General features: G+C 44.7%; 1 protein-coding gene across 2 annotated transcripts in view; it reads right to left on the bottom strand.

Annotated features, from left to right (window-relative positions):
• Positions 1–26,381, bottom strand: part of THOC2 (THO complex subunit 2) — a 2,257,836-nt gene that overhangs the window by 2,153,182 nt on the left and 78,273 nt on the right. For both annotated transcript variants that reach the window (XM_069612670.1, XM_069612671.1), the window contains exon 2: positions 5,458–5,516. In XM_069612670.1, the coding sequence (XP_069468771.1) occupies positions 5,458–5,516 (59 nt within the window). The remainder of the gene's footprint in view (positions 1–5,457; positions 5,517–26,381) is intronic.

The following is a 26,381-nucleotide window of genomic DNA, read 5'->3' as shown; positions in this document are numbered from 1 at the left end:
CTGGGGTACTCTGACCTCGGAAATGGTGTAAAACCCATTTCTAAAGCAGAAGGAGCCAAACTTGTCATTATTGGTCGAAGAAAAGTCGATGTCGACGCTGATGTGAAAAGCTTCGAAGGCGCAGAGAAAGGCATCGAGAAAACTGGAAGAGGCCTCAAGGAACTCGAGAGGATTGGGATCCTGCTCGAGGATGTCGACAGCTTTCTCAGAGTCGTGCTGGAGGCCCTGGGTATAACCGTTGGCTGCGAAGTAGCCGTGGTTTTTTCTTTTGTCAATGATGGCGTCTATTCGATCGACCGATGCGTCGAAGAACCCTTCGATAACGGCCTTGATGGCGCCGATCCATGAGTCAAAGGGACTTTCGACATCGAAGAAGCTGCCTTGCTACCCGATGGCCCGTGGTGCTCTCAGGTGGACTCTTTTGCCGGGTGCAACGACTCGTGGCGTTTCGATTTTTTGGGTTTTTCACCCGGGGTATCACCCTCAGCTGTCTTCGAGGGGGTCGAGGCCGCCTTCTCGAAGACACTTAGCATCTTTTTCCTGAATTCCACCCACTTAGCCCGAGAGCTGTATTTTGTGGGGCAGGAGACCATTTCTGGGGAAACAGAAGAGGAGGAAGGGGATCTTCGACGTCTCTTTTTTGAGTGACTAGATCTCGACGAGTGGTGAGAGCTACTTTGAGACCTAGAATGGGAATGCTTTTGACGGCGAGGAGACGAATGCCTCGGCCGAAGAAACTTTTGAGGAGGTTTTAACCGACTTACCTCTCAAGCTTCCCCTTGCGCTCCTTCAAGGCTTTGCCGTCATGGACATGCAGTCCTCACACTCCGGACAATGGTGCTCGACTCCCAAGCACCACAAACAGATCCTGTGAGGATCCGTTAGCGACATTTTCTTTCCGCAGTCTCGACAGTTTTTTGAAGCCGGACCGTGGAGTCGTCGGTTCGGATGAGGAAGCCATCGAGTACGAGTTGGTTTTCTCGAGGAAATATAAGAGGTTCATCTGACTGAGCAACGATATTCCGAGGCCCCACGAAGCACGGAAAAATGGAACTGAGCAACAGATGCCGCGCGTGGCTATTTATGGGCATGGTGACGTCGGCACCGATACAGTGGCTGTCGAGGGGCAACGCCCTCTACAGAGAAAAAATTTCCTAGGCCAGCAAGCTGAAGACAAATTATCTAAGATAAGGAATACTTTGGAGGACACAATCCCTTCGAAATAGTAGTCTTACTTCAAAAATTTAAGAGAAAAATAAAACTGCAAATTCTAAGAGATGACCTAAAACTGAGCCAACACTCAGATTTGGCTTGTATTCAGCCAATACACAAGTTTTTTCAGGATTGGCAAGGTTGGATTATTCTATGTTCTATTTTGTTGACGGGTCTGCCTACGTGTACGTGTCAAAAAAATAATTTGCCAGACCGGTGGCTCTTTGCCAAAACGTGTTCAAGATGTCTACTTAATCTGCTGTTTTTAGTTTAGTATTTGATAATGCGCTCCAAACCCAGGGGTAGCCGGGCACAGCCGTTGCAAGAATACTTAAGCTTAGGTTGCCTACAGAAGTTACATATAGAGACTGCATTACATGTGTTATTGACGTTTTTACAATACAAGTATACACGAGATTCAAAATGTAGGTATCTCACATCCCAAGAGGCAACGAGTCTATGGTCAGGTTTCAGAGGTAACGTGGTCATTATTTGCAGTGGTTGATCCGGTCCTACAGTGGGGGATCAGTATGATTAGTCATCATTGGTCCAGAGCCAGCTTTTCACCTTGCATCTAAATCTAGAGTAAGGTAGATTAGCTCTCAGTGCAGTGGGTAGAGCATTCCATGCATGGGCGGCTCTAACAGGGGAGCTTGCTCCACCCGCTTTTGTTAGTTTGAATCTGGGCGTTTCGAGTAGGAAGTGGTTAGAAGCTCTGGTGTGGTGAGTAGAGGATTTTCTGGTCAGTCTGGCCAAGATGTATGGGGGCGCAGTGTTGTTCAGTCCTTTGTGGGTGAGAGATAGTGTCACGTAGGCAGACCTGTCAACAAAATAGAACAGAGTAATCCAAGCTTGCCAATCCTGAAGAAAAACTTGTGTATTTGCTGAATACAAGTCAAATCTAAGAGTGTTGGCTCAGTTTTAGGTTATCTCTTAGAATTTGCAGTTTTGTTTGTTTTCTCTTAAATTTTTGAAGTAAGACTACTATTTCTGTTTGTGTTTGTGTTTTCAATGTTCAACCAACAGATAAGTGTTTCTATCGGTTCACCACACCATTTCTCTTTAGTTATTTATGCATTTCTTGTCTATGATGTCTTTTTGTACCAACATGAGAGTACCCTGATTGCTTTCTGAGTCTGCAGTAGCCCAAATGTATTGGTTTAGTGATACCTTCTTGGTACACTCATTAAATAACTTATCATTCAAGTAACTCCCTAATTGAATTTATAGCAGTATGGACCCTATTGGTTTCACCCTCTAGGAGTGGCAGGGTGTGGCTGGTAAGCCGGCCTTAACGGGCGTGCCCATGAGCTCATCTATATAAGCTGCCCCGAGCCTCAAGACAGACGCTTCGCATTATTCTGCACTTGCAAGCAGCATAACGCTCACCGTCACCCGAGGTCAGACATACCTTTGAAGATCCTGCTTCCTAGGCATCCTGCTTCCTGCCAGCATACTTACCAACTGGGGGGAAGCTGTTCTTACCTTGCATCTCTTCGGCGTACCAAATACTCATCTTTACACTTTCCGGAACGCCGAAATCTTCATATTGGCATCGCAGCATGACACCCTCCATCGTCGACGACAGCGCCTACAAGGAAAAACACAAGACCAGGTTAGACATTGAAAAAACAGTTTAAGCTTGCGCTTCGCCATACTTCACACTTTTCCTTAAACCATCACTTACCTGCTGTCGAACATTGTGGTAGCATCCATCTTCCATCCCGCCGGGTCTCACATCTGCATTGTGGCCGCATTTCCATCTAAGGGAAGAAAATGAGAGACATTATCGCAGGCATAAATAGGAGCAACATATAAAAATATTAAACAGAAGGAACAGCCTCACAAGAGCTCAAGAAAGACTTACCAATCATAAGGAGAAGCATAATCGCAGCTGGACTGGACTAATCCTTATCAGGGATCAGTGAAGGAACTAGATCCAATTCGATGCGCCCCTGCCAGAAGTAGCAGGACAGAGAGCTTATCTTCCATAATTCACAGGAGCAGTATCCCCATGTACGACCGCTCACAGCTTTTCTACTGAGGGAGAGGCCTGAAGGGCGTGATTCATGTTCAGGGAGGGCTGCAACCATGCCCCAACGCCTCCGCAGAGACCAGGTGAGCTCAACACCCCCATGTACTGTTGGCATCTGCTGCTCCACATGCCAGCTGTAACTCCCGGTCTTACGATTCCCCTTTCGGAGGCTTTGCAAGTCTTGAGTTGAAAAGGGCAAAGGCAGTTCCTCCTTAGTCATCCTTCCCGGTCTTGCTGCATTTCTCCTCAGTTTGAACTGCTGGTTTGGTGTAGCCTTACCCTTGTGCGTTCGGCCTTGCTCGAAGTGTGCCTTCGTGCTCCGCCTTTCATCCCTGTGGGCAAAGTAAAGGGCTGTTGGGTATGCGTGGTTATTGTCAATTGCCTGGCTTTGCTTGACCCTTGTGGTGGTACAGGTCAGGAAAACTGCGTTGGTTGCAGTCCGCTGTCTGTCACGGTGTGACAAAGTGTTTGTGTCAAAAGAAGGGGGTGGTAGATTTTTACGATATCCTACGGGGTAGGATGGGGGAAAAGGTGTTGTATGGAATGATAGTACTAGCAGGGGGTCGGTACACTTACAAGGGTGAGATTGGTAGGGCTTATGGAGCAAACTGGAATGACCGGGATTATTATCTTGAAATGAACAAGGGGATTGTGGGAATGGTAGTGTTTGGTTAATTGGGAGTTCAAAAAATAATAGAGGGACGGTGAGAAGAATGACTCAGATCGGATAGACAACAGGACGACAGGGATTGGATTCCCAATAGGTTTACCAGATGTGGAGGAATTGTTGGATTTAGGTAAGGGAGATTCATTGGGTGGAAGGGTGCTTGATCTAGAACTGCCGAAAAAACCTAAGGGAACGGCGAGCGTGGATCCTTTTCCCACAAGTGGTGGGGATTCCCAACAGTACAGACCTTCTGGAAGGAGGTCCAGCAGATTGCGGAAGACATCACCCAACACAAACTGCCGTTGGACCCGGAGGTGGTCCTTCTCGGGGTAGCAGACCCCAGACTGCTATCCCAGAGCGGGCCGATCTGCTAAACTGCTCACACACCTACTGCTAGCAGCTAAGATTACAGTGGCTCGGAGGTGGAAAGCTCAGGAGGGTCCTCTTTTGGCCCTCTGGTGGATAAAAGTCTGGGAGATCCTGGTGGCAGAGACAGTCACAGCGGCAAAGGAGGGGTCTCTCCACCGCTTCACCGACTGCTGGGCCCCAGTATTGGACTACCACCCCCGATTCCCGGCGTTAACATTTCAATCCCGCCTGGTATCGAACTTTCTAGGCCCCCAAAGCCCTGACGGGTCGCCAACCCATTAGAGCACCACAGAGAGTGGGCAGAGGAGGGACCACGGGGAGGGGGTAAAGGACAAGCTGCATGCACATTGACTATAAAGCGAGTCAAGATATCTCATGTAACGCATAGATAACGCTGTAACCGAAATAAATAGTTAAAAAAGAAAAAACCTAAAAGGGACTTGTTCCTCCATGTCGTCTTCCCTTAGGTCTGACCGTGTCTCACCTGGGGTATTCTTCCTCCCCTCTCCCCCCTCCACGAGCACAACCCCGAGCTCCCCTACCCAGGAGATCCTCCCTTACTGATCCACCCCCAGGAAATATGGGTTTGCCCGGCTGTGAAATATATTTGAAAGGTCAAACAGGTCGGGGTACCAACAAAAATTAGCACACCATTTCTTACTTGCCAGGAGTCAAATATGAACCTCCAACGGCTAGTGCAAATTTTGCACTTCATCTATGGGACTCCAAAGTAGGATATTCACATATTCACTTTAGCCCAAACACTCACTTTGACAACTTCTGCTCAAATGTTTTATTTGGAATATTTTAAATGAAAGAAAGTGTACCCAGATTCGGGGGGGAACAGTGCCCAGTTTTATGCCACCTCATACAGCCCTCTCCCTTTGTCCCATCTCAGATAATCATGTACTTTAGTGGTGGATTTCAGAGAGACAAGATACCAGGCTATGCTAGAATGCAAATTTCATTTGCGAACAATATTGCTTTTTCCCCTCAATTAAAGCTATAAAATATGCACTTTATTTTGAAAAACTGGAGGTAGTTGAAATGCACAATTTTCATTCGTAAATTACTTTGTTTGTTGCACCTACTCACACACTATGGTCAGAACAGTTAAAAGCCTTTGAACATGTGGCTTTGTAGAATCTCTCAGAATGAAAACAAAAACACGTACCTGTAAATGTGAGATTTTCCTGGGCTTTATTTTCACTTAGACTGCGACATAATTGTAAACTGTAAATAAAAAAAATTAAAAACAGATTTAAAAGAAAACAAATTACACAAATTAGACCTAAAAATGAAAGGGTATTGGTTTATCAGCAGCACAGCATATCCCCTGCCACTCGCCTCATACAAGCATTGACAAAAACCTAATGTGTGATGGTATTAGTGGACCCGTTTTCATGGTGGATAGAGGTGAAGGTGTTGAGAAACCACAGTGAACGGTGAGCAGTTGTTCTTAGAGATCTTCACTAGGTAAGGGATACCATGTAGCATACAGGGCAATAGTCCCCAATTCACAAGTGATTAAATGTGAAAGGACAGCATTGTACCACTCCCAGAGCAATGGTGTGGTGTAGAGGGTGTAAATAGAGGTCTAATGGATGCTTTTAGGATTGCGGGGCCAAATGGGTGTGATTGGAGGGAAGCAATCCTTTCTATCAGCTTCCAATACCATAAGTGTCGGGTTGATGCCTCATACATGAAGGAAGGGTTACACACGCATAACTCCTGCGTAGTTGGATAGGGCAAGAACAGTTGTAGTCAGGGAAAAGGAGATTGGTGAGAAAGTGGCATACAGTAATAAGTGTGCCAATGATAGGTAGGATATGATCAAGTGCGTGAAAAGAGTGGAGGTTGAAGAAAGTCCTTTAAAATTGTTTGAATCATCAAGTGCAAAATGTGAGTTCCTTGTATATAGTTTGTTCAAACAAAGATAGAACTTATTGTGTTAATTTCCATTCAAGGAAAGGAGATGTGTTGTGATTATCGGATGTTGTTTTAGCCTCATGGTGATGGGGAGAATGTACAGTAGGAAGGATGGTTAGGGGAGTAGCAGTTGGACAGTTCAAATCACCATCCACAGCTCTGGGTGATTTGTGCATCTCAACCAAAACAATTTTTTGAAGCACTGAAAAATGCCCTCATCTGCTAGGATTGCAACTTCAATTAGATGAAGGTTTTTCCACAGAGTATGTGGTCAAAGCGGTCGGAACTGAACAGTCCCCACCCAGACCTACTTGAAGTGTCTGTATACCTTTGGCCTTCAGTTTACTTGGAGACACGCACACAAAATTACTAGCAATGAGGATGGGCTGAAAATTAAATACCTAGAAGGCGGAGCATTCCCAAAGAGATTACTTGGAGGTTACGCACCATGGCATTTGAAAAAGCTGAGTGAAAGATGCAACTCAGCATGCCACCCAAATGACTACTAATGAAACAATCAAGCCTCACATTATTCAATGTTTATGTGTGAATCTCTTGCTGGGGAGGGTAATGGAGAGCATGCATGAATGAAAGGAATAATGTAAGCAAATCTGTCCCATCAGGAGGTAGGTAACTGACGATTATCATTCTTAAGTTAGGGCTCAAGGTGCCGCTTTCAGCCGAGGTGGTATAGAGCATCATGCTATGTTATATACTTCCAAAGTCACCCGGCAGTACTGGGCTCTGGGTAGCCAACCGGGCATGCACCAGTTTGTTCCAAGTCAGTATCTCAAACCGTTTTGGAATCGGAAATTACCTTTTATCTGCTAGTTTATTTGGGTGTTTTTTTTTCTACTTTGGGGGTGAGGGATAGGTGGCGACCGGACAAAATGCAGTTTGACTCCTCGACATTCATGTGCATCTGACTTTACCACAGAGCCACATTTTGGTCTATCACAGCACAAAGGTGAACCCAGGATAGCTAAGCATCATCAACTACAGTCTTTCGCAAGGGGAGCCGAGAGGTTACAGCAAGGGGATCTACAAGCAACCAAGGGTAGGACGAGAAAGCAGATTTCCCAGTCTCGGGTAAATTGGGGCTTGGAGTGTTTGGAAGCAGCCATTCCTTGAAGAGGAGGGTCCTGGGTGCCTTCATAAAATGTAGAAGCAAAAGGGACGAGTCTTGTTTTGATGGGGAGGCGGTTGTAGCCTCTGGGGACGTAGACCAGTCTTCTGATTCATTCCTTCCTGCACTGGCAGAGTTCAGGTATGCAGTTGTCTTTACTTCTGCTGAGATGCTGAGCTTCTCAGCCAGGTAGTTTAGGGATTTGAGGGCGACAGCCTTGTATATGAAGCAGGTTTAGAAGGTGAGATGATTTGCAGAGTGAGCCGGTGCAGTTTCAGAAGTTGGGGTGATGCAGTCGAATTTGGGAGTTGTGATGAACCTAGCAAAATCGTCAGATTCTCTGGAACGAAGCTTCGCTTATGTAGCCAGGGAAAAGCAGAAGCTGCCCGACGCTGCCCCGGTGGGTGGTTATCTGCGAGAGGACCACGTAGAGAAGACAAACTCCAGGGAGTAAAAAGTATTAGATTTAAACCTTTAGTGGCAACTCCTAGGAACACCCACTGACTTCTACCACACTCCTATACAGCTTATTTTAATGTGGACGCTGAATTTCCACGCTTTCGTAGTCAACTATATATTGTCCCCCCCACACCCCTTTGCTAATACTGAGACGAGGAAGAGGGACGGAGTAATCAGGATGACTAAACATGGCAAACCAACACAGCATTCTAGTTGTTGAAAACTACCAAGTGAGACCAGGACAGTTAAAAGGCGCACCGCTGAGCATCAAAAGGAGGAGAGCCTGAGCATGCCACTGCATCCCCTTGTTCGGATGCTGTTTGGGACACCGGGGGAGGGGAGAGCGGAACGCAGCTCAGAAGCTGATGCAGACTGTTTGCAGCAAAGACAAGCCAGGAGAAGTTAATTGTGTCCCTGTCAAGGGCAGCTCAAGCTGCCAGACACAGAGGAAAGCCTAGCAGGTACATAGCGGCTCATGGCCAGTGTTTCCGGTCAACGGGCGTTAAGCGGAGAAGATAGAGAACCACGACAAACGCTGAAAGACACGGTTAACACTGGTAAGCCCAGGGAGAGCACATGGGTTACTGGGGCAATTCAGGGCGAATACTGCATGCCTGCACCATAATGATAGAGCCCAAACAGAGAAGGCAATATAATTAATAGAGACGAACAATACGAAAAAGCCCAAGAGAAGGAAATCGAAATGAGACTAACATTGCAAAAAGCATAGGAGAAGGCAATATAATTGTTACAGATATGAACATTGCGAAACGCATAGGTGAAAGTGATAGAATTGGAAACCTACAATTACTGCACCTTTAAAATGCTGACTCCACATTTACTGCACAGTCAGCATTTTAAGAAATTACGACTGCCATTACTGCGGCCAAATCGGAGCAGGATTGCATGGATGTCCCTCACTCCTCTTGGTTGCTGTAATGGGAGTCGGGTGTGTGCCCCGCATACTGCAAGACAAAAAAAAGATAAAGGACCCTGCAGCGTCAGCTCAGATCCACGTAAGTGGGAGAAACTGACGCTACAGGGATAGTGGGGAGTGGGTGTTGCACACAGAAATGTGCTGCCATAAAGGTAAGTGGGGCAGGAGTGTTTAGGACAATGTTGGTAGGGGGATGCAGGCAAAGTGATCCATCTGCGCCGTAGTGGGTGTCGACATTTTCGTCGACATTACAGGCAGCGCAGTGATCACATTGTGAAGAAAGGGTCTGGTATCCAATACTGGACAAGAATACTGGAAAAGTATTGTTTCTTGGATACAAGAAAGAGTGAAAAGAAAGCGAAGAAGCCTGGAAGGATAGTGAACCAGGAAAACACTGAGTCTGGAACTCACACCCAAATTAGAAAGTTGTGACACCCTGGCAGAAGAGTAAACTAGGTGTGAAAGAAGAAGTGAACATAAGGGTAAAAAATCCCCACCTTGAAAGTATGGAATATTGATCAAAGGGAGGACCAATACCACTTTGTAAAGATAAACTACAATACACTGGCAGGAGTACGGAGAACCAAGTCAAAGCTCAGGGGTCAGAACCCTTTCTTGGAATCATGGAAAAGTGATAAAATGGAAAAGGGAGAAACCAGATCCCAATGAGGTTAAGCTTAATTAAAATAAATGGTATACTGGAGAACATTCAAGGGACAAGCCTTCCCTTGGATACATTGGAACTGTATAAAACAATATATAAAGCCATAAAAAGAAATCTAGGGGAAAGGGAGAACCCCTTTCCTGGTGGAACATTCTTCCTTTTCGTTTCTGCACTTCAGATGTTTAAAACTTTAAGAACAAGCTACACGTTTATAGCTCGGAAATCCCCAGTTTTCACCTTGTATTTAGTTTAGCATGTAAGGGTCAGTTTAGGGTTTTGGACACAGGACTGGGTACACTTCATTTAACATCCCACACAGACATTCTTTTGTTGAGGCAGGGAAAACCCTTGTAGAGTTAGGGATTGATCAGATTTTCCCAACCACTCTTATTTTAACAATGAAAGTCTATAACCAACATTTAACATGCCACTGTGTCCGAGTCTTACTCTTGATCCCTTACAGAGTCCTTTGAGCTGTGCTGCATCATGTAGGATATATTTCAGGGGTGCCAGAGTGGTCATCGGAAAGCCTTCCAGAAGGGCATTGCCCCAATTAAGGTTGGAGAGATCCAAGGTTTAGACAACAGATTGGAAGTTGTTTGCTGGGATCGAGGACTTTATTGTCCCCGGAGAGAAAGTTGGTACCAAACTGCTTCCCTCCAGCCTCACCTGGTGGAACACATATCCCACGTCCCCTTTTGTTTCCATACAGGGTGTTTGTAAAGGTGCTGTTAACGCAACTATGAATGTAAGCAGTGGCTGGTTGATGCTTAGTGAGTAGTTTCACAATTATTGTAATCCGTTTTTGGCCGCCTTTATCTACGCTATTGGAGTGGTGCAAGTGTTTTTTTCAATTGTTTTTGGTGAGCACTGCATGCTAATCTGGTGGGTTTGTCTAGTGTTTTTGTGGCCTTTCACCCTGTCTTTCTGTGCTGGCCTGGCTCCAGAGGCTGCAGTCTGTGGGTTGTAGTCCTTTATGCCTGGCCTTTTACCAGTCGCACCCTCCCCCACCCACCTCCCCCAATTGGTACTCCCTCCCCCCCCACCCCGGTCATAACTGCCGTTCCCAAGGCAGCCCTCTTCCCAGCAGCCCCTGCGGCTAAAGGCCCCAAGGCAAGGGCGGCTCCCACAGAGGCAGCTCCAGATTGTGTCTGCAGGTGTCAGGAGGGGAAGCGAGTGGCCAGCCGTCAACCAGCAGCAGCCCCCAAAGTGTGGCACGGGTGGGGAGTAGAGCAATTACTCTATTCAGGAAAACCCTGCCACTCAACATTACCTTACCTCCCAAATGTGAACATTAGCCTGCGTCGCGTCTAGAAAGGATTGTGAATGTTAGCAATGGCGCACTTGGTCACAGTTGTGAACATTAGCCTGCGCCAGACCTAGTCAGCAATGTGAATGTTAAGCTGTCCATTTAGAGAGAATTGTGAACATTAGCCTGCACCAAACCGTGACAGAATTGAGGTTAGCCTGAATCGCTTCTAGATAGAAATGCAAATGTTGGCATGTCCCACACTTGGAGCTGTGAACATTAGCCTGATTCGCAGCTGGTTAGAAATGCGAATGTAAAGGTTAACATGCCCCACACGTGTATCGCTGTGTACCTTGCTTTCCTGTTCCCCATGCTGTTGCTATATATCCGTATCCCCCATCCTGTCGCTGCAAGCCCAGCCCTGTCTTTGTGTCCGTGTGTCGCTCTATTCCCTGCCATCCTGTTCACATGCCGGATCCAAGGCGCTTTAGAGATCACCATCACATCACTACGCTTACTCTCTACTATACACCATCATTCAACTAGAACACAGTTATACCCCCGATTAATTCGACCTAGCTGTTCACATATGAATACGACCCCATGAACACTTCATCACCCTAAGAGAACGCGGCTAGCCGAGCATATTCCGACCTAGTTGCTCACGTATGCGTCCTTTCAGGCCTATCACAACCAGAACCCAGTCTGGGTGTCCACCCACCAGACTGCACACATCCAACTGATATCTTCAGCACCAAACCTAGCGCTAGGATGCAGCTACCATCCAGCAATTACATCAGCTGCACACATCTGGTGCACCCACGCACCCTACGATACCATCTCGCTCTATTGATCAGAACTACGGTTCCCGAGGGGGCGTTCAACCTACCAGCGCTTTGAGGTCATACCAATTATATATAGAGCGCTATATAAATGCCAAGTAACATAACAAAGAAAAGAAAAAAAAAAACTTGCATTTTATAAAGTGCATTTGGCTCACTTTATAATTGATGAAAAATGCACAGGTTCAAAACCTCAAGCTTTGAGCCCACGTGTAAAATGGGGGGCCGCGTTTGCAAAAGTGCTTCTCCCCCCTCCAACCTCCCACCTCCCCAATTCACAGTTTGATCAGATGAGCTCATCTCTGGTTGCATATCCGTAGGGAATCTGCTTCTTACTGCTACTAAAGAAAAAAATGGACTTACTTAGGAATATTAATGGTACATTCCTGCAGGGGATCCACAGATGGCTTCCATAGTAGCGAGTGTGGGTTGAGGTAGATGGGGTGGACAGAGGTCTAGCATTGAGGGTGTGGGGAAGCGCTGGAGTGTCCTGCCTTCAGAGAAGCAACACTTCAGTGTGGTTTGGGGGTTAGTCGATACCCATGGGGAATTTCTAGGCCAGTCTGTTGATATTAGAAAGGCTATGTTATCAGCACCTGTAGCTCTTTGGGGATATTAGCTTATTGCACCATCACTCACTCGTTACCTTGATGCGGTTCCTCTCCCTGCCAGCACATGGGTGGGATGTGGGAGGTAGCAGATGCATCGCAGTTCTGGAGGTGAGGGGGATGTATCTGGATGAAGAAGTACAGGAATCTGGGAGTGCATCATGGGGGAATAGGGTGGGGTGTCATGGCAAGTTGTTGGTTACATGGACTGGACAGAAATTGGATGCAGCTTATCATAGCAATCTAGTGTTTGATTACCCTCTCCACAGAGTTGCCTGTGGGTAGGTGAAAGCGAGGGGCACTGAGGCTTGAAGATCAGAGGCCTTGTTTGGATTCAGATGGGGCGAGTTTGGAGGTGGAGGGGGGGCAAGGTGGTTATAGGGAACCCTGAACAAATGTTCAGAGTAAAATGGGTAGGTGAGAATTGGGAGTGTGGAAAACATTGGGTGAGGTGGGGAATACGATAAGAAGCAGAGGACTAGTGCAGCCTTTTATCGATGCCCAGCAGAAGGGTTATGTTGTGGGCTCTGCTGGGTTTACTTTTTATAAAACTTTATTGGCTTTAAACAAATAATAGAATGAGCAGCCGCCATAGTCAACCAGTTAGAGGAACTATCTTCATAGACAATTCAGACAATGGCATGGTACAAGCATATTGTCCATATGTTAAATAGTTTGAGTGGATTAGCCACCATTCCCATTCACCAATATTTTGTGAGATTTCACAGTGTAGCCCCTTGGGTTATAAATTATTTTTTCAAGAGACATACAAATATCCATATCTGTGACCAATTATTGTACCTGGGGCACTCGGGATTCCCCCATTTTATGGCAATATTGCGTTTTTCAAAGCGAGTGAAAGGTCTCCCCTCATATTCCGAGCTACATTAACCTTGGCTCGGGGAGCATATTCTCCCCACATAACTGTGCTCAATCTGCCAATGACACTCAAGTATTTGTGGGCAATCCCACAATATATTCCTTCTGTGCCATTACATTGTTAACAGGGTGTGTGTTCTGTCCATCCCCAGGTGGATTGTACACCCTATGTAGGATTATAAATTGGACTAAACCGAGTCTAGACGAAATTGTCACATCCTGTGGGACGATCAGTGCTTCTGTACAGTCTTCCGGAGTTACCAGGCCCACATCGACTTCCTATTTGCCCTTGAGATTGGACAACTCCTGGGTAGCGTTACAGTCTGGTACAGGGTAGAAACCTTGGCTGCAATACGCTCTGGCAGAATGTTAAGTCTCTAGTGGTGAGCAGGGCTGAATCTCCCCAGAATCCCTTATTTATGTGCTTAGAGTTGTATATAGTGGTATCTTTCAGTATCAGGTAAGTCATTTGTATGTTGAAAGTCAAGGAAGAAAACCGGCCTCCCCTCCAAGGATATTACATCGGCCCCAAACCACAAGCATACCCATTTTGTGGACTTCAGGTAGCATTAAGTCATGTCACAATGGCTGCACCAGAGTAAGTTAATCACCCCCCCCCCCCCCTCACCGCAGCTAATGCTTTTGGGAACAACCCTCCATGACCCAATGGTGTGCCGTGTCAAGCACAGAAGAGCAAAGTCCTCCCCCCTCCTCCCACCCCCGTACAGGACCTTTGATCGGTTAAACCCACTGCATCCATGCACTTCCAGATTTAATGTGAGGGAATAGAGGGTCGCCATGTAACCGTCCCCAGTGGACTCGCCCAGTAGTAACATCTCACTTGGGGTTGTCCAATTTCCCCTCCCTCCCCCCACAACCCATACCGAACATTGTCGTGTAGATCGAGAATTAGGTGGTTGCGCTCCATCCAGAGAAGTACTCAGATCTGTGTTGACTTTGTCGAATTCCAATTTAGGGATGTGTGGGGTGTTTTGTAGTAGACTGTACGAGTATCTAGGTAACATCAGCATTTTAAAGAGTGTGGACCTCCTCAAAGTTATCTAAAGACACTTCCAGTGTGTCATATCGTGCTGTAATTGTTATGTAATGGTATGTAGATGAATGGAGGCAAACAAGGATCCAGCCCTATATGCATACTGAGGTATTTGAACACGTTCTGCGCTGTCAGTTAGGGGCAGTCGGGAGGAAGTGCAAAACCGTCCATGTACTGGTAAGCTAACAGACTTAGACCAGTTTACCTTGGAGTGTATCGTGCTCCCAAACTATCAGTAGATGAACTGCATTTAGCGACACTTTATCCTAGAGTGCCATCGGCCAGTGAAAACCAGCCCAATTCGGGTCATTCTTAAATCGTATCGCTAGTGGTTCAATGGCCAAGGTGAACAAAAGGGGAGAAAGTGGACACCCAGTCTAGTGCCACAACCCTGGGAGAACTTCTGGAAGTTATCCAATTTACCATAACCTCTGCGACCGGCGATTAGTACAGCAGACGGATCCAGCAGATGAAATTTCATGCCAAGTTTATGTTACCAGGGTTTCCCAAAGACAGTCCCAGAACACTGAATAAAACGCCTTTTTGAAATCCACAGCAAGGAGGGCCAGTGGTTCCCAGAGGGTAGAGGCCCCATTTATCGCCAAGTGTAGCTACTGTGTGTTCATGCAAGTTCATTTGTCCAGCAAGAACCCACACTGGTCTGGGTGAACTAGAGAAACAATGACGTAATAAACGGTTAGTTAATACTTTTACCAGTAGCTTAGCTTCCCTGTGAATAAAGAAAACAGCTCTATAGGAAGAGCACAGGTCAAGGTGTCTGCCTTTCTTTGGAAGGACCACAATGCCATGAATGTTACAAGGCCGATCTATTCTAAGTAGCCATAGTTTTTCTCCCATGAGCAGGCCCACTACTGCTTTTTCCATTTGCCCTCATCTCTTGTGTACGTTCTCCCCAAACCACTCTTTCATAACTTGTAGCTGTGATGCATGGTAACATTCCTGAAAATTTGGGAGGCCTACCACTCCCCCTATTTGGGGGAAGCATCAAGGTTTTCAAGGCGATCCGGGGAAATTTATTTGTCCATGTGTAGTTGGATACCAGTTTGAATAATGTGCAAAAGAATGCGGCCGGAACAGAGTATAAAATAGGTATAAGACCTGGGGCAAGACTACCATTTTGATGCAGTTAATCCTTCCAAGCCATGAAAGTGAAAGAGGGGTACACCTCTGCAATTGTTTTTGGATACTCACTATTAGTGGTTGGAAGTTTGCTGTACAAAGGTCCCTCAATGTTCGTGTAATAGTAACCCCAAAGATTCTAATACTTTTGGGAACGCATTTGAGTTGAGTCACCTCTTGCACCTTTACTAATTCGTCTTGTTTGACCGATGAACTTAATATTTCTGATTTTGTAATCTTCAGGCCAACAACCGAGCAGAACCGTTGCAATTCCTGCAGTGCCATGGGGAGTGATCTAACCGGGTCCATAACCGTTAGGTGCATGTTATCCGCATATGCCATCAATTTGTGGGTGCCCCTGCCAAAGGTTATGCCTTCTATCGCCTCCAATTGGCGCATTTGTGATTATAATGGTTCTAAATGTAGAGCATAGAGAAGAGGAGAAAGGGGCATCCCTGTTTTGTATCCCTCCGGAGAGGGACTGGAAGGGACAGCAGGCCATTTATCTTAAGTCTAGCCATTGGTTTGATAGTAGTTGTCTCGTACCATGGTGATAAATCTAGGGCCAAAACCCATTGCTTGCAGTGTATTAAAAACAAAGGACCATTCAAACCTGTCGAATGCCTTTTCCGCATCGAGCGATGCCAGCAAAGCAGGGGTTCGCCTTTTTGGTTACTTTTTCTATTAGGTGGCATACCCTCCTGAAGTGGGTTTGGCGATCTGTTATAAACCCAGTTTGGTCAGGGTGAATCCATTCGCCAGCTGATTCGCCAGGACTTTGTTCAGCTGCCTTCATTTTGTAGGTTACAGTGTTATTAAAGCAACATGAACATGTATTTCACTTCTTTAGAACACAGGTAGTATTGTGTAAAATGAAAAATTGTCTTAAACAAGGGCTGCATTTCTGCTTCAGTTTACTCTGTTTTAATCCGCTTTAATAGAGGCAGCGCAGTTTCAGCAACATGGGCATTTCGTACTTTGTTGTCTTTTCATCACAGAAGCACATCAATTGCATCCAATGGCTTGGGGTTCTTGATCTCAAACTTTTTAAGAGAGCATCCCAGCAAGCAATTGTTTTGCTTTCGTGAGAAGGAAAGATTTTTTGGTGTTCTATATGAAAATGCATTTCTTTTTAGTCTCAAAATTGCATGTGCTCGCATGCTTGAAAGGGCACTATACATAGTTTGTTTTCTTAGAGAGCAACAAATAGCTAGGCATGTGGTCTGGACTTGAACTCCCTTTTGGACCACCCACCGCAAGCAGGTATAATGGATAAAGGTAAAAGCAGTACTGTATACATTTTCAGTTGCACAGATAGTACCGTTACCTCTCAACGGAATTGCTATACATTCAGGCAAGTATCCCAATTTATCAACAGAGCTGCTATATGCATGTCATGGCACAATGCCACATATTCACAGCTGGGCTGATTGCATCATGCCCACATTTCTTAGCAGGACTGCTATGTTTTGGGACAGTATCTGAATTTCTTGAGAGCTGCTGCTAGGAAAGCACAAACATGTGTTGGCATTTTCTGCAGGAAGCTAAAGTACTGAGCAAGCAAGAACAGTGTGGGTTCTTCCCACAAACCACTGACACTGTGAAAAGATGGCATTGCTGTTATAGTTCAATCCCTTATACTCTGTCTTGCGCTTTTCAAAACCTCTGTTTCTCCCATGTCCGATTACTAAGTGCCAAAAATCTAGCACATTTCAAAGCCTTATCATCAATCTCCCGACTAATGTAGGATAGTCCGAACAGGCTTGGAGCTTTTGACAAGCCATTTATGTCAGGCAACCCTCACATGGAACTGTCAGTGCCCTAACATTGTGTGCCTTTCAGTGTCAGCTTGTTGGGAAAGGCAGCTCAGTGGATCAATAACGCTGCTGCAGATTGTGTAACCTGTTAGTTCAAATCCTGTTGATGGGCGAGTTAATGAGTCTGCATCAGAGATATGCATTTAAGATGCAGGTAACATTCAATTGTAAAGGAGTTGAAACTTTCGACTTATCAAAAGGGACTATGTTCAGAGATTCAAAACACACATTTAATCTGGGATGTTCTTCTTGTAATGGCTCAGAACACACCTCACCAGGGCTGCCATACCTGTGATGGCTCAGAAGACACACCTCATCGGGCTGCTATAGCTGTAATGGCTTAGAACATACAGCTCATATGGGCTCTTATACTTGTTATGGCATAAAGTGTTGGTAAAGCATCTGCATTCAAGGAAGTGCTGCATCTAGTCAGAAAACCTTCCAACTATAATTCCGAGTCTAATGGCCAAAAGAAGGTTTGCACCCATCTAGAAAGAAGCACCCAATGGTAAAGCTGCACTAGACTTAAATGGAAAAGGCATGTTCAGCTTTTTTAAAATATTTATTGGTGCCATGTTAAAAGACATACAGAAAAACAGGAGAGGAAGAGCAACTCTGAACCTAAGCAATACAGGAGAACACAGGCGGCAGAGGGGGGGCGAAGAGACAGAACATGCCAGACAATCCAAAACAGGCATTCGAGCAACAGTAGAAGAGCTACCACAACCGAGAAATGGAAAAAACAGAAAGCCAGAGTAATGACATGAGAGAGAAAGGAGAGTTATATCAACCGATAGAGAGATATAGGCGGGAAATGACAACAATAGAATGCAGAGATGGGAGAGGAAGTGTGACAGAAACAAACCGCAAAATGTGGCATCGCAACACTTAAGGGTGAGAGGCAGAGCGTCGGAGTGAGCGACAAGGGAAACGGTAGAAACGGTCAGGAGAGATAGATCAAAAACATGGAGTGGCTGTCAACAGGTAGTGTCAGGCAGCAACAGTAGGCCCGAGAGGCAGAGAAGTGATGCTGGTAGAGTGAGGGACTCTTTATGAATCACCCGATGCAACTAGCTGGCATCTGTAGTAGCTAACAGAGTTTGTGCCCAAGTATCATGAAGATGAACCTCGGTAGTATGCATCTACAAGTTTCTCGTGTGGGGAAAATGTTTTCCCCCCAGGTGCAATAAATTTAGAACCACTTTGAAATACTGCTGTTTTGTCACTGTTTTCTTACAGCGTTTTAATTTTACGCACAAATTGGATAGTTGTCAGACACTTTTTACTCTGCTGCAATCTAAAAATTGGGAGTAAAATACTCGCACTTCAAAATCAAATCTGGAGCAATGGTTGGAGTAATACAAAATGCGGGTAAAATACAAAAGGACTTCTACGGTACACCGGGGGATGCCCAGTGCATGGTCATAAATGTTGGAGAGCAAGTCAGAGAGAAGCCTTTAAGTTCCAAATCAGCGGTTGAACACAGTAGATGGACATGGGGAGACTGCTTCCTAAGCAGACAGGAAGCTGGCGAGTGCCAGAGTTGCCCTGCCAGAGAGACAGAGAGACAGAGAGACAGAGAGACAGAGAGACAGAGAGACAGAGAGACAGAGAGACAGAGAGACAGAGAGACAGAGACAGACAGAGACAGACAGAGAGACCCAGAGACAGACAGAGACAGACAGAGACAGACAGAGACAGACAGAGACAGACAGAGACAGACAGAGACAGACAGAGACAGACAGAGACAGACAGAGACAGACAGAGACAGACAGAGACAGACAGAGACAGACAGAGACAGACAGAGACAGACAGAGACAGCCAGAGACAGACAGAGACAGACAGAGACAGACAGAGACAGACAGAGACAGACAGAGACAGACAGAGACAGACAGAGACAGACAGAGACAGACAGAGAGAGAGACAGACAGAGACAGACAGACAGAGACAGAGAGAGAGACAGAGAGAGAGACAGAGAGAGAGACAGAGAGAGAGACAGAGAGAGAGACAGAGAGAGAGACAGAGAGAGAGACAGAGAGAGAGACAGAAAGAGAGACAGAAAGAGAGACAGAAAGAGAGACAGAAAGAGACAGGGAAGACTCTCCGACTGAACCACTTACAGAAAGGCATATGGGAGTGTGCTGGAAGGAGGAGTAAAGACGCCGTCCTGACAAGAAGAAAAGAGTAAGTGGTGCTGACTTGGTGATGCAGCCCCTTGGCAGAGAAAGTAATGGGAGAGCACACGAATTTAACGATTGGAGTAATCATACTCATCCCAGTAAGACACGAGTGTGAGAAGCATCTTGGGGCAACATATACTTGTACCAGTGAGATAGAAATTAAGAAGAAGAGTGGAAATAATAATTACTGGGTACATCATACTCGTCCCAGTAAAGAACAGTCTGAGAAGGAGAGTGAGAACCTTTACTGGGCTCATCATACTTGTCCCAGTGAAACACAAGTTAATAAGAAGGGTGAGACTCACCTTTGGGAAACTCATCCGAGTCACAGTGATATGAAAAGCAAGTTTCTTTACTGGACAGCTCATATTCGTCCCAGTGAGACAGGGAGTCATAAGAAGAGTGAAGAGCAGTATGGTTAGCTCTACTCATCCCAGTAATCAAGTTTACAAGAAGAGTGAAAAATCAGTATTGTTAAAAGTCTTAAGAAAAGTGAGACTAATAACTAGAAGAATATGAGTTGCCTTAATCAGCATAAAGATTGGACATTGAAATAAGAGACTTAAGTTTGTGGAAAGAGCAAAGGATTTCAAGAGGTCAAGACAAGAGAGGAGAAGACAGAAGGGGAAAAACCCAGTTGAGTGAAATGTACGACTTGAGAAACGTCATCAACAAGAACCATTTATTGATGGATACTGCTGAGAAAGCAGCCCACAGGAGACGGAATTATTGTCCTGTGCTTTAGTTGCTTTGCTACTAGTAGGGTTAGGTTAGTTTGGTTTTGGACTGTAGACAAGACTTTTCTTTTGGACTCACTTAGGACTGACTAGCACCCTAGTTAATTGTGTTAGGCAAGGGAATCCATAGTGCTCACACCCACCTGTTGCGCCTGCACCCACCAGCGAGGCAAAAAACCTCAGGGTCATCTTTGACTCCACTCACTCCTCCTCTTGCATCTCTAAAAAGTCTATCTATCAGCTACACCACTCTTCTGAGGTACTATACCTTTCCTCATTTTTGCTCAGCGACTCACTGTCTCTAGAAGCTTCGTTCTCTCTAGGCTTCACTATTGCAACAGCCTCTTCCTAAACCTCCCTTCTGCCGTGTGCCCTCTGCAACTCATCCAGAACAGAACTGCAAGACTTATCCTTGACCTCAAGCCCAGGGACTGCATCTCTCTGGTGCCGAAATCCCTTCACTGGCTCCCCTTGGCTGTGAGGATCAAGTTTAAGACCCTCTGCATTGTCCCCAAAGCTGTCTGGGGGCCTAAGACCGACCTACCTACAACGCTTCCTACCCAAATACTGTTCCCCACAGCCCCTCTGCTCATCTATCTCCAACCTTCTGAGAGAGAGCCGGTTCTCCAGAGATTTGAAGGGAGAAACTTGTCCTCAGCAGGTGCTGCCCCCTGGAATAGCCTCCCTGCCACCCTCTGTCTTGAGCCTTAGGTTTCGGGGATCTCTCCCCCCTCAATCTCTCCCCCCTCAATCTCTCCCTCATAGCTTGGTGACTGGCCATTGGTGTACCTCAAAGAGTTTCACTGGACCTGGGCACCCCCGCCAGTCCTCTCTCGCACTTGCCTCAGGGCCCTACACCCGCCCACCCTCACTGCACTAAGAAATAACCCAAGAGAGTGGCTATCTGCACTCTACCTATGTCTCTGTCGACTGTGTGCACATAGACCTCCGTGTCACGGTCTATGAACTTGCTCGATTGAAATGCAACGTGCATGAAGATCAGCTGTCGGTTCTCCCCTTAATAGCACTGGTAATACAGCAGAATCGTCATCAGGCCTATTTGCTGTGCCTCGACTGTTAATTGTAATTTACACACTTTCTCTGCCTGTGCAGACTGTTCTCGTCTCCAAATTTCAAGGGCCCCATGTTCCCACCCGCCTTGAGCGCTTTGAAACACTCACCTGTGTATAGGCGCTATATAAATAAATACAATAGTTTAGGGAAAGCTAGGTATTTTAAATAAACACAAGACACAAATGGGAGTACTGCCTCCTTCTGACCCCGCCACACCCCTCACCACCACACAGGAATTCCTGCTCAGCCCAGCTACCCATAGAGATCTTTTGTGTATGGACTGCCTCAGCACCATGGGTGCAACAATCTACTGCAGACTACACGGCTCATACATTTACATGTATCCACTTCCAAGACCTTACATTGGCAGTAGTTCTACCAACAGCAGTAGAAGCATATACTCCAGCCACACATGCTGAGGTTCTTGCCATACTCCTTTAATCACCAGGCAATAGTGAACCTATTGACACAAGTTATGCTAGTCTACACATTGCACAAAACAATTTCCTAGCATATTGCCCAAGATCAATTTGCTTAAACGACTATTCAGAAACCACTAAATGAATAACAAAGGCAATCTGACAAGCACTCGTGTTGGCCAGTTAAATCTACACATTTATCCACGTGTGTAAAAATTACATACATAAATCTGTTATGCAATGAATGGATTATACAAAAATACACATCGCTAACAAAGAAGCAGATAGACAACAAGTAAAACCACCAATACACATTCAAACAAGTTGTGCAATGTTGCATAGGTCTCTCGAGAGTCCTACTACTCTGACCGAAACAACTATAATTTAAATGGTGTGAATGAATCAATAGTGTGGCAGAGTCTACACGGCCTCTCCATGCAATACCCATATATTTCCTGTGTGGAAAGGCGGGGAAAGCAATTCCATCAGGCACCAATGTTTACAATGTGATTGATTTATGCTCATCTTTTTTCTCAGTACCTGTTGTACCCCAGTATCAGCCTTCAGTCAAAAAGAAAGTGTGCTTGCACATGTGAATGAACAAGCCATGGTCTCGCAGGTGTATGTGACATGGCGAGCCCCAGGGTTCCCTGTGGCAGCACAGAAGTCCGTTCTTCATTGTTCCAAATACCACCAATTTAATCCGTGGCCCATTTCAGTCCCTCCAAACTGACGCTGCCCACATGTCACCAACTGAGGTACTTGAACGGCACCCCAGCCGCTGATGCACGAGGGAAGGTCCAACAAACCCTACCTGCATGGACGGTCACCACATCGTGGGCGCGGACCATCTGCCTCCCTACCTGGCGCTGACTGCTCGAGTAGCTATTTTTTTTTTTTAAATATAAAATGTTTATTGGTTTAAATCAAAATAAGCAAGCCCACATACGCCTTTACAAATTAAATTAAGCATTTATATTACATCTCAATCTTCACATCATTAAAAACAAACAATTACTTTAAGGACGATGTCCAAAAGGTGCCGCTATTTACGTATTTGCTAGAAGAACGAACTTTAAAACTTTTTTGTAAAATTGCCTCGATAAATTTGAGCATTTCAAGGCATAGGCTGGTGCTTTCACCCATAAGCATCCAGTCCCCCCCATGATTCATCAAGGACCATAAAAACCAACATTTGTGTTTTCTTCAAATACAAGGAACGCAGAGCAATCAAATTTGGGCAAGCAATCACCCAGTGCATCAATGTTTCAATCAATTCTGGATTTAAGTTGCTTCATTTTGCAAAATGTGTTTCCTTTCCAGGGCAATTTCATTAGTAGGTAGAGGATTAAGCCTTAGAGAAAATCTCGATAAAAAGATTTCCTTCACCTATTTAAGTAAAAAGGCAGGTTGTTTAATCCTTTATCTGTTTCTCGCGATGGTCTTCTGGGATCTCGGTTTCTCAGCCTTAATGTTTCAAACCAGTCTTACTCAATAGGTTTAAAAATAAAATTATAGTGGGATTCAAAAGTAAGTCGTCTTATCACGCAATTTCCTTATTAGCGCAATTTCGCCCACCACTGTTGAAGAATGGTATCATTACATCCCTCGGGCGAGCAGAACATGTTCATAGGGGAGTTTGTTTCTGCCAGCTTGGTCTTTCTATATAATTAAATAGATTTCCATAATACCATACTCTCGAGAGACTGCAGTTTAAGTTCTTGACGAATTACTGCCATCTTAAGGGCATTAGGTAGATGTAAGCATGATCCCCAAAAGAGGCCTTCTAAAAGAGGGCAGATGTCCCATGGTAGGTGCATCATCCCTTCGGCACCATAGGTCAAAATGGCAGCAACTTATTGACGATAAAAGGTTATCAGAGGCATCAAGGAAAACCGTATTGTTGAAGGATTTTGGATCCTTGGGCAGCTAGAAGTTTCACTTTTAATCGAAGATTTTGATAGTGTGCACTTCGTTGATATTTTTATTAAACAGGACACCAAGCTATAGAATGGGGTTAACTTCTAGCTGCACAAAATTTGACCAGCAGCTTAGTTTCGTAGAGTTTGCAATTATTGCGGACGACATTTGGATGAATTTAGATTTATGGACATTTAAGGTCATATCGTTCAAGTCCAAATATTTTTTAAAGCAATCTAGTCGCCGTTGCTGACCCACAGGAGTATAATCAATGAAAACTATATCAGCATAGGAGTATCCAAGCAATAGCCTGGTCATTTATTTTCGTTGGAAAAGCTTCAACGTCAGTTTGTGAAGTTCCCAGGTCAGCTAAATACAGGCTAAAAAGGAATGCAGCGAGAGCGCACCCCTGTTTCAACTTCTATGTGTTGGTATTTGCTTTCAGAGAGCGTGCCAGCATTTGAAAGCCCGATCTGTACTGAAGTATTGGAATAAAGAGCTTGAATTCCTTCGATTAAGTCCCTTGGACAGTTCCACTTGGTTCGTTTCTGCCATAGTTTAGTACAATTTACACAATCTAATGCTTTTTCGAGATCTAAGAAAGCCATATATATTTTGGTGTTTTTTTGTAAGGCTTTGGCTTTCAGAATGCCCAACGTAAAGATGTTTAATGATGATCCGATCCCTTTAATAAATCCAGTTTGTTGTAGATCAATGATTCCAGCTTTCATTGTCCATTTGGATAAGTCTCTCAAAATTGAGGCAAATAACTTCCCCATAGAGTCCAACAATGCTATGGGGCGATAGTTATGCAGATATTCCTGTCCCTTTTATGAATTGGGACAATAATGGCTTGACACCAGGATGCTGGAATTTGCTTTGTTCTCAATACTTGATTGTAAATTTGCATTAAGATTCTACTCCATGCCGCAGGATTTCTTTTTTAGAAGATGATTAGATATCCCATCAGGGCCGGATGCTCTTGAAGAACTGAGCTTCTTGATTCTATATTCAACATCAGCTCTGTCAATTTCAATGGTCCACTTAGAGAAGGATTTTACTAATTCGATAGAAGTATTATTTGGGAGTGCTGAGAATAAACCTGAATAGTGATCACACCAAGATTTTTCACCAATCTGTGAAATCATTTTATCGGATCTAAAAAGGAGCCACCATTATTTAGCAGCTCCCAGAGATCACAGGTGTTTTTCTGGGCTATCACCTTTAGCACAATGTGAACTTCAGACTGAAGATGACGTGATTTTGTAGCGATTAGCCAGTTTTTGTATGTCCGCTTCTTTAGTCGAATTAAGTCTTGCTACCTGGCCGCTTTACAGTTTTTTTAGTCTGCGAATGTCAGCTCGCAACTTTTTCTTGGCTTCATATACTTTTAAATCAAAGTGATGCTGATGGTGGCCTTTGGATGGTTTATAAGGTTTGGAAAAGTCTTTTAAAATCCAGGTGTAATCAGCCTGCTTGATATCATGTGGGCAGTGGCTCAGAGTGTGCTCTATCCTTGCTATTTCTCTTTTGTGTCTATTCTTAATCTATTTATTCCCCAACATACTTCGACTGAACCCAGTTTTACAATGATTTTTCTTTCCTTCAAAGTCTAAGGCAATCGCGATTAAATCGTGATCGCTTACCCCTTGTGGTTTTACTTCTAGAAGATGGGCTCTCTTTTTCAGATTTCTAGATACACAAAAGTAATCCAGACAAAAAAGTAATTCAGACAATATCTCAGGTCACCTCTGCCCCAGCTAGCGTGGCCAGGGATATCCCCCCCATAGTGTCGCAATTGAGCATATGGAAATCTTTTACGTCTAGTTGTTGGCACCATTTACGAGCATTGCCAATTAAATACATGTCTTTTTTTGCGTATCCATAATTATCTAATAAATGCATATCAAAATCACTGCAGACGATTACTGAATCGTCATTCCAATTCTTGTTAATTTTATTTAGTTCTTCACATAGAGTTAGGAAGATATTTCACAATGAGCTTTCCAATAAACATTTAGTAATATTAGTTTTTCCGGACCGTTGTCAATTGATCCTTGGAGGTGTACAATCTGAATATAGGGATTTGAGATTCTGTGATGTATTACTTGATAGACAGAATCTGTTTTTATCGAAGTTATGAGGCTGGAAAAAGGGCGCCCTCTTTCTCCCTTGCCAGCTGGATTTAATAGGGCTTCATATCCATTGCATGCCGGTGGAGATCAAAGCCAAGTTTCTGGCATGCAAGAACCTCATTTTAATAGATTTGGTTTCTTATCCAAGAATAAAGATTAAAACCCTCTTGATTTCCAACTGGCTATCCATGTCCATGCGGGCGCAGCAACATTAGTCTATTGGGGTTTCGGGGCAGCCAAAACTCCAGCAAGTCAATTCCACCGGTTATCATTACATGTAGGATTCATTGCAAATTTATTTTCATTATTAAGTCTTGATTATCCTTTAAGTTGATTTTGTGGATTGGATAATTTAATGCAGGGTCTGACTGATTGTTTAAATTCATGGGCTTGGTGGAAATTTGGGCTTGTTGGTTTTTCAGGCACTTTACTAGATTTCCAAGTTTGCATTTTTGATTGATAAGACAGGCCTTTCTTGTGAACATTCTCACTTTTAGTGGCTTCATTTCGATTGCCTTGTGCATGCACTCTGGTGTTATTTTCACGAGATTCTTTGACTGGGTTAGATCCTTGTTCAAATCTTGGTCACTGAATCATAGGTTGGCGAAAGTCTTGGAGAGCATAACACAGTCTTAATAGATTCTCGGACTGCTCTAAAAGACGCTTCTTGACATGCAAAGAATTCAAGTGAATGATTACTTCGTCCATCGATTTTTCAGAGAGAAAAGTTTATTATTCTTATATCATCAGTAGATATAGATCTTAAACTGGGAAACTGTTGGAGGAGCTTCAAAACTGTGAGCCTATTCAAAATTGTGGCTTTTATCAGTGCGTTCCAAATGTATTTTTTAGGTGTTCTTTATTTTGTTCTTTTACGATGGGCCGAGACCTTGTGTTCATGTTCAAGCGCTTCAAGGGCGGTTTTTGAA

The sequence above is a fragment of the Ambystoma mexicanum genome, chromosome 5p (genome assembly GCF_040938575.1).
Source record: "Ambystoma mexicanum isolate Mex_15411 chromosome 5p, UKY_AmexF1_1, whole genome shotgun sequence".
Taxonomy (NCBI): Eukaryota; Metazoa; Chordata; class Amphibia; order Caudata; family Ambystomatidae; genus Ambystoma; species Ambystoma mexicanum.
The sequence above is the reverse complement of the archived record's forward strand: the minus strand, read 5'-3'. Positions and strand labels throughout refer to the sequence as shown.